Here is an 8,793-nt window from a genome sequence, read left to right on the forward strand (position 1 = left end):
ATTAATTTAAATATATGTTACTTGCCTATTCTATAACATTATACAAGTATTACTTATTATTGGGAACTATTTATTGAATGACTACTCTATATAATGCCCTCTATTAGGCACTGGAACTGTAATGGTGAGTGAGACAGACATGGCCACACCCTTGTAGATCAATAGTCTGTCACCGGGGAAACCAGGCTTTAAACGTTATAACTGCGTTGTGTAATGGCAGCTCAGGGTGCCTTGAGAGATTCTAACAGGGGGACCTAGCCCAGTGGGAAGAAGAGAAGGCTGCCTAGTTCTGTTGAGACCCAAAATGGTCGTGTTTTGAGGGAACAGCATGAATGAGTTGAAAAAGATGAGAGAAGGGACAAAGACACCTGTGTGCAAGCACTTATCCAGCCTTTGTTTGTTGCACATTGCTGATATCCTGTCATTAATAGAGGTCACCTGGCCAAATCAGAATCAAGATTACAGGTATTTTTTACCACACCTAGCTATTTGTTTTGGTTTCATCCCTTTCTTTCCAGCTCTGAATGCCCTTATCACCTGTGTCCTGCTTTACTACAGTAGCTGCCTAACACTAACATTAGGTATCTCTTTTCTGCAATCCAGCCTCCACGCTAGTGCCCTGGGCGGCCATTCTAGAATACACTTCTCTCTCTCTTTTGGTGGGGTGGGGCACGGTCTCATTATGTAGCTCAGACTGGCATTGAACTCACTATATATAGTGATAAATTGCCCACACTGGCCTTGAACTTGCAGCAGTGCTCCTGCCTCAGCCTCCTGAGTGCTGGGATTACAAGCATTACCTACCACACCCAATCTGAATCTCTCTCATAACCATGTTTTGTTCCTGTCTACTGATTTCTCCTGACTATATATGCGACAAACCACTGCATACACTCTCTGTATACACTTTCTCTTATAAACTTACCCGTTTATCAAACATGTTGTTTGGTTCTTGCTATACCATGCAGTCTTACCCAAGATTACCATGGTAAATAGATGAAGCAGTTGGGTGTGGTGGCTCAGGCCTGTAATTCCTTCAAGTGGAAGACTGAGGCAGAACGATCACCTTGAGTTCAGGGGCAACCTGGACTATAAATTGAAATCCTGTTACACACACACACACACACACACACACACACACACACACAAAAAAAAAAAAAAAAAAAAAAAAAATAGAACAGAACAGTAACAACAATAGTAAACAGATAAAGCAGCAAGCCCTCTAACAGCAAGGCCCATGCCACAAAGCTCCCTGAGTGCTCAGGGTGAAATCCGTGTGCTATCAGCCAGCACCCCAACCCTGGCTTGCTTTCTGCCCTCAGTGCTCACTGCCTACATTTTGCCTACTTTTTTTCTCACACTCAGCTTTGGATCCTCCACCGTGGTAGGGCTCCTAGCCTCTTCCTCTTACACGTCCTGTGTTTTCTTTTCCTCAAACATGCTTTTCTGGCATCTTCACTGGGATGAGCCCTGTCTCTAGAGATGTGAGGATTTTTCTTTCCCTCACATCCCCAATATAAAGTAAATATGCTCTGGGAATAGTGGCACATGCATGTGATTCCAGCACGTGGAAGATTGAGAAAGAGGTCATGAGTTGGAGGCCAACCTGAACTACATACTAAGAATCTGTCTCAGACATCAAAATCAGGTGGGTGAGGTGGTGTGCACCTAGTAATCTCAGCACTGAGGAAGACTGAGGGAGGAAGATCACAAATTCAGAACCAAGCTGTGCAACTTAGTGAGCTCCCATGACTCTATCTCAGGCCGGCCAAATAGCTCAGCAAATTAAAATGCCTGAAAGCAGGCGTAGGGGCCAGGGGTTCAATCCCCAGGCCTGCCAAGCTGAGAAAGCAATTGAGACTGGGCATGGTGGTGCACACCTGTAATCCCAGCTCTTGGAAGGCTGTAAACAGGTGGATCACTACAAGTCTGATCTAGTAGTGAGACCCTGAATACCCTGTAGACCCTTCCCTAAAATTAAAAAAAAAAAAAAAATCAAGAACCTATCTCAAAACAAAAACTGAAAAAGGCTGAAGATGTAGCTCAGTGGTAAAGCAATTATGGGTTCAATCCCCAGTACTGCAAAAACAAACAAAATAAATGAATGAATGAATGAAAATGTGTGTGCTTTGGGGCTGGGGAGATAGCTCAGTTGAATAAGTGCTTGCCAGGCAAGCACAAGGGCCTGAGTTCAATCCCCGGCTCCTCCCCCCGCAAAAAAAAAAAAAAAAAAAAAAAAAAGTGTGTGCTTCTTCATGCTCATGCCTGCGTGGAATCCCATACACACTTTACCATGGTGTTTGCTTTAGTCACTTTTAACTAAACTGAGACTTTCTGGGGACAAGATCTCAGTATGCAGTTCAAGCTTTCCTTGAACGCACAGTGTAGCCCAGCCTATCCTCAAATTCGCCTCAGTCTCCTGTCTCAGCTTCCCAAGGGCTGGGATTACAGGCATGGACCTCCATACCCAGCTATTAGTTCAAGGATTGTTTTCTTTCTGTGCTCTGATTACGTAGGACAGTCCCTAACATCTATAAGGCTATCATGAGTGTTTGCAACATACAAAGAAAGGGGCCGGAAGGGCAATCCCTTTATTGTCACTTCTATTTGCAAGTTGGAAAAAACAATTCCCCATATAATTGTTTCCACCCTATTTAGATTCATAAGCCATCACAAGTGATAAGAATTTTAGACTTTTTCTTGCCCAGTTCCTCACTTAATAAAGAAACAGAGAAAAATTAGTTCCTTGGGGTCATATAAGAATATAGCGATGGTAGGGCCAGGGAGATGGCTCAGTGGAATAAGTGCTTCCCTGGCAAGCGCAAGGGCCTGAGTTCAATCCCTGGTTCCACCAAAAAAAAAAAGAAAGAAAGAAAGAAAGAAAGAAATTGTTATTGGCGCTGGTGAGATGGCTCAGTGGTCTAAAGCACCTACTTAGAACAAGGTAAGCTAAGCAAAGCACAAGGACCGCGGTTCAATACCCCAGCACCACATGCCAGCCAGCCCGCTCCCTGGTGGGCTGAGCTGGCCACACACACACACACACACACACACGAAACTGTTTCATTGACATTTGTTTCACAATAAAATTAAATAAATAAATAAAAATGTTTTTTAAAAAAAAGAATATAGCGATGGTGTCAGCAAAAACCATATTACTGTATTTCCTTGTGTAGCTCCCCCGTTTAATGTTTTTTCTCCTGCAATAAAACACAGTTTTGGAATGCTGAGGTTGGTGGCACACACCTATAAACCCAGGCATGGTAAGCTGAAGCAGAAGAATTGCTGTGAATTTGAGGCCAACCTGGGCTACATAGTGAGTTCAAGGCCAGCTTGAACTGCAAAGCAAGACTCTGTCTCAAAAAAAAAAAAAAATGGAGGAAAAGGAAGAGGAAATGCAAGGGGAAGAGGAGAAGAGAGCAAGAAAAAGGAGGAGATGGCTCAGTGGAATAAGCGCTTCCCTGAAAAAAAAAAAAAAAAAAAAAAAAAAATTGGAGAAATTATGGCAGAATTTAGTTTTCTGGAGACATTTTGTATTCTGTTATTGTTTCTCAGATTATTTTCCTGCATGTTTTCAGGTCATCGAATCCTTAAAGTACATCAGATAAAAGGGTCTGTATCCATTGGAGTCGATTTTGTGGGCTATTCAGAGAAGAAAAGCCCAAAGGTGAGTGGAATCTGTGATGTGAGAAACAGCCAAAACAGGCACGGTAGTGCACGCCTGTGATCCCAGCACTCGGGAGGCTGAAGCAAGAGGATCACTGTGAATTCAAGGCCAGCCTGAGCTACATAGTGAGCTCAAATCCAACCTGAACTGCATAACAAGACTCTGTCTCAACAAAATGAAATGAAATGAGAAAGGAACATAACCAAAACCATAAGTGTGCTAATGAGTCTACTGTATATAGGGCAGAAGTATCATAGTTTGGAATCTGGCCTGGACAACTTAGCAAGAACTTTTTTCAAAATTTTACAATGGACTAGTACTATAACAGGGAGAACACTGTAAGTTTAGTTCCTAGAACTCCCAAAATTAAATTGCTGGGTGTGGTAGCAAACAACTGTAATCCCAGCACCCAGAAAGCTGAAGCAGGAGGGTCACTGTGAGTTCAAGGCCCTTCTGGGCTACATAGTGAGTCCAAGGAAAGATTGAACTGCATAGTGAAACTGTATGAGAGAGACAGACAGACAGACAGACAGACAGACAGACAGACAGACAAAGAGAAAGAAAAGTAAAAAGAGCTGGCAAGCTGGCAGTATAGCTCTGTTGCGAAGGGCTCCTGGGTTCAATCACCAGTGCTTGCCTAAATAAATGATTTTTCTTTTTTTTTTTTTTTTTGAGACAAGGTCGTGCTGTGTATATGTAGTTCAGGCTGGCCTTGAGCTCACTGTGTAGCTTATGCTGGCCTTTAACTCAGGCACTCCTCCTTGCCTCAACTTCCTCAGTGCTGGAATTATCAGTGTGCATCACCGTACCTAACAAGGATCTTCTTTAAAAATTGTTGATAAGTAATGTAGCTCTGAGAACCATGCCCCTCTCTGATACTATTATCTTTGGCACTTGTGTGAGTACAGGAATTTCTCCCACTGTGCTAAGGAATTAGAATGTTCACCTTTGTGCATTTCTCTGCATTGCTAGGACATTGCCAACACACCCAGATCTGCAGCTGTGGAGCTGCTCCTAGTGGATGATGTGACTGTGTTTCCAGAGAATGCCACCATCTACAACCACCCTGATGTGCAGGTGACACTCTGTAGATCTACTTCAGTGCAATCATAGCAGAGAGAGGACTTTATATGTCACAGTATAATAATAAACTCACATGTTTAAAATCAGATATTTATACATATGTATCACAAATATGTATAAAAATAAGCTACACTGTTGAGTTTTGTTTGGTTGGTTGATTTTTTAGCTATAGTATTCTTAAGAGTTACAGTTTATAGGCTGGGGATTTAGCTCAGTGGCACAGCACCTGCCTGGCAAGTGCAAGGTTGTGAGTTCAATTCCTAGTAAACCCCCAAAAAAGAAAAGTTACATTTTATTAATCTTTTTGGGTTTGGGCCATTGGCCATAATCTTTTAATGTCATACCACTTTTCGATAGAAGTTTTTCTTTTGAGCTGTTTGTAAACTGAAGGGAATGTGATATTGTTGGTCTGCTTTTTCCACAGGAAGTATTTAGCCTTGTGGAAGGATCTGGTTACTTTTCAGTCAGCAGCCATGAGCAGGGCATTGCCAGCATCACTTATGCAGAAGCAGACAGCTCTGTGCAGGTGAGTGGTAGAGATAGTCCAGACTGATGGGCTCAAACCAAAGTTCCTTTTTAGGATGAGTGGAAAATTCCCTTATATGTAAAAACTTCGTACAAAATAACTTTTGAGGGCCGGCCAAATAGCTTAGTGGATTAAAGTGCCTGCAAGCAGGCACAGGGGCTGGGGGCTCAATCCCTGGCCTGCCATGCCAGCCCTGCCCCCAGGACATGCTGAGACTGGGCGTGGTGGCGCATGCCTGTAATCCCAGCACTTGGGGGGCTATACACAGGAGAATCACTTGTGCCTGTAATCCCAGCACTTGGGGGGCTGTACACAGGGGAATCACTTGTGCCTGTAATCCTAGCACTTGGGAGACTGTACACAGGAGAATCAGTATGAGTCTAATCTATCCAATCTATGCAGAGAGACCCTGTACACCTTGTATACCCTGTCCCAAAATAAAAAATAAAAAAAAAAAAGTAACTTTTGAGTTTAGCTTGGACAATGTAGTAACTTAGTGAGAACTTGTTACAAAACAAAAAATAAAAAAGACAGAGTCAGCATGAAGACTCTGGGTTCATCTTCAGCACCACACAAAAAGTAACATTGGCCTCTTTTTCCATCTTCAGCCTGCACAGATTCTTTAGCCAGAATTGGGAGGTTTTCCTCCAGATACCTACAGTACTGGGTAGATTTCTCTCCTGGTTGTACTGATACAGCTATAGGAAACATGTAATTAGAAGATTTCCACTAAAAGTTTCATTTTTATGAATATCAAAACACATAGCTGTGTCAATATTTAAATGTACTCTTGCTGGGTATGATGGTGCATACATGTAATCCCAGCACTTGGGAGGCTGAGGCAGGAAGATCACTATGAATTGGAGGCTAGCCTGGGCTACATCGGGAGTTCAAGGCCAGCCTGAAATATATAGCAAAACCCTGTCTTAAAAAATATATATATAAACCAAAAAAAAAAAATAATAAAAAATAAAAAAAAATATATATATATATATATAAACAAACAACAAAAAAAATATGCTCACTTCAGCAGCACATATACTAAATAAAATAAAATAAAATACCGCACATAGGAGGCTAAGGCAGGTTTATGATTTCAAAATGCTGGGCTCTGTAGTAAATTCAAGGCCAGCCTTTTCTATACATAGTGAGACTGTCTCAAAACAAAACAAGCCAGGGTGGTAGCAAATACCTATAATCCCAGCACTTGGAAGGCTGAGGCAAGAGGATCTTCATGAGTTTGAGTCCAGCCTGAACTGCATAGTGAGATCCAAACTCAAAATGCAAACAACAAAAAGCCATACTTAAGGGCCAGCAAGATAGCTCAGCGGACTAGCATGCCTGCTTAGGGAAGCTTAGGCAAGCTCAGGGACCACAGGTCAATCCCTGACACCACATGCTATGCCAGCTCCACCCCCAGGGTGGGCTGAGCTTGTCAGAGTCTGGGCGTGGTGGCACACACCTGTAGTCCCAGCGCTTGGGAGGCTGAAAGTAGGAAGATCACCATGAGTCTGACCTGCATAGTGAGACCCTGCAACAAACCAAATACATTAAAAGAAAAAAAAAGCCATACATAAGACAGAAGTTAAATGTGTGTATGGATTGAATTTGCCTTAAATTCAGTCACACTCTGATCTTAATTAGTTAATATCTGTTAAGTTTATTTTTCCATAAACTGAAACATTATTTTCAGGCCACATACTGTACCGAGCCTGCACTATCTAACTTGACCTCTGAGAGTTCCCCTCTCAAAGGAAGTCCATCGCATGTTCTGCTGTAGATGAAAGCAGTTGTGATGATTGTGGCAGGAGCACGTTTTCTTCTTTACCAGCTGCTATCTTCCTTGTAGCTCGTTCCTGTACAGCCTGGATCGCTCACCTTGGAAGTCCATGACCTGTGCCTGCCTTTCTCTAGGCCAGCAAAAGCCCACCTCAGGGTGTCGGACATACAAGAGCTGGAACTCGATCTGATCGATAAGGTGAGAGACACTGCCTTTACCTCCAAAGGGGGGCCAGCTGCCTTCTCGCTCCCTGGCACTACTGACTACATTTCAGCTCAACTACTATGTGTGTAGGACTTTCTTGGTAAGTTTGTGGGAGAACTTCCTCTAAAGAGCCATGTTCCAGTACTACACGTGATAAAGATGAATATAAGTAAGTGTTAAAGGACAAATGGGTGTTTGTGCATGTTGTAATCCCAACTACTCAAGAGGCTGAGGCAGAAATATCTCGAATTCAAGGGTAGCTTGGGCAGTTTAATGAGATGCTATTTCAAAATTTAAAAAATAAAGGCTCAAACCAAGCAGTGACATCTCATACCTGTAAGCCTAGCACTTGCAGGCTAAAGCAAGAGAATTACTACAAATTTGAGGCCAGCTTGTACAAAATAGTGCTTTCAGGGGCCAGGGAGATGGTTCAGTGGAATAAGCATTTCCCTGGCAAGTGCAAGAGCCTGAGTGCAATCCCCAGTTCCGGAAATAAATAAATAAATAAAAAATAGTGCTTTCAAAACCAACCTAAATCATTGCCAGGCATGGTGGTGTACACCTGTAGTCCCAGCACTCAGGAGGCAGAGGCAGGAGAATTATTACAAGCTTACTGGGTTACAAAATGAGTTCCAGGCCAACCTGAACTACATAGTGAAATCCTATCTTAAAAAAAAGAAAAAGAAAATGAGAGAAAACGAGAAAGAGAAAAGAAAAAGCTAGGCTAAATTAATGAGACCTTGTCTCAAAAAACTATAAATAAATCACTCTTTGACCTTTTGGCTAAGATCAAGTGTAGTATATGTTCTTATCAATTTAATATGTGATATGTCCTCTATCTGAGGACAGTATATTAAATGGATTTTTGGAGCTGTATATCTGGTAATCTGAACAAGTAATTTGAAGACAATAATATACACGATAGCAACCATTGTTGAATTCCTATCACTTTGTCAGGTGAAATTTTGTACCATTTCCTTTTTTTTTTTTTTTTTTTTTTTTTTTTTTTAGGCAAGGTCATACTATGTAGTTCAGGCTGTCTTACTATTTTTGTATTCTCGTTAAAAATTAATGCAGGCCAGGGAGATGGCTCAGTGACAGAAGTGCCTACCTGGCAAGTGCAAGGTCCTGAATTCAGTCCTCCAGTACCAATCAATCAATCAATCAGTCAGGTGAATAATAAATCCAAATGTAAGAGGAAAAAGAGCTATAAATAAAGGTTAGAAGTATAGTTCAGTGGTTGAAGCATCCCTAGGTTTGATCCCTAGTACTGAGAAAACAAACAAAAAACTATTTAAAATGCATAGGGCAAGTAAATTAGGCTCGTTTGATCAAAGGCCAACCAGGAACATTAGCATGAATAAAGACTGTGTGTGTAGGGCTGGAGAGATGGCTCAGTGGTCTAAAGCACCTACTTAGAACAAGCTTAGCAAAGCATCAGGGACCGCAGTTCAATCCCCCAGCACCACATGCCAGCCAGCCCCGCCCCCTGGTGGGCTGAGCTGTCCTCTCTCTCTCTCTCTCTCTCTCTCT

At 42.1% G+C, this 8,793-nt stretch overlaps 1 protein-coding gene and 1 non-coding gene across 2 annotated transcripts in view; both read left to right on the forward strand.

The window, feature by feature from the left end:
• Nup210l (nucleoporin 210 like) overlaps positions 1–8,793 on the forward strand; it is a 120,190-nt gene that overhangs the window by 69,347 nt on the left and 42,050 nt on the right. Inside the window, exons 18-21 of the mRNA XM_023713787.1 lie at positions 3,579–3,667; positions 4,640–4,744; positions 5,175–5,276; positions 7,126–7,254. Of these exons, the coding sequence (XP_023569555.1) occupies positions 3,579–3,667; positions 4,640–4,744; positions 5,175–5,276; positions 7,126–7,254 (425 nt within the window). The remainder of the gene's footprint in view (positions 1–3,578; positions 3,668–4,639; positions 4,745–5,174; positions 5,277–7,125; positions 7,255–8,793) is intronic.
• On the forward strand, positions 8,024–8,212 carry LOC111816437. Its single transcript, XR_002820839.1, has one exon. It is a non-coding gene; the product is annotated as a U2 spliceosomal RNA (small nuclear RNA).

Source organism: Octodon degus, unplaced genomic scaffold (assembly GCF_000260255.1).
Source record: "Octodon degus isolate 3935 unplaced genomic scaffold, OctDeg1.0 scaffold00032, whole genome shotgun sequence".
Lineage (NCBI taxonomy): Eukaryota > Metazoa > Chordata > Mammalia > Rodentia > Octodontidae > Octodon > Octodon degus.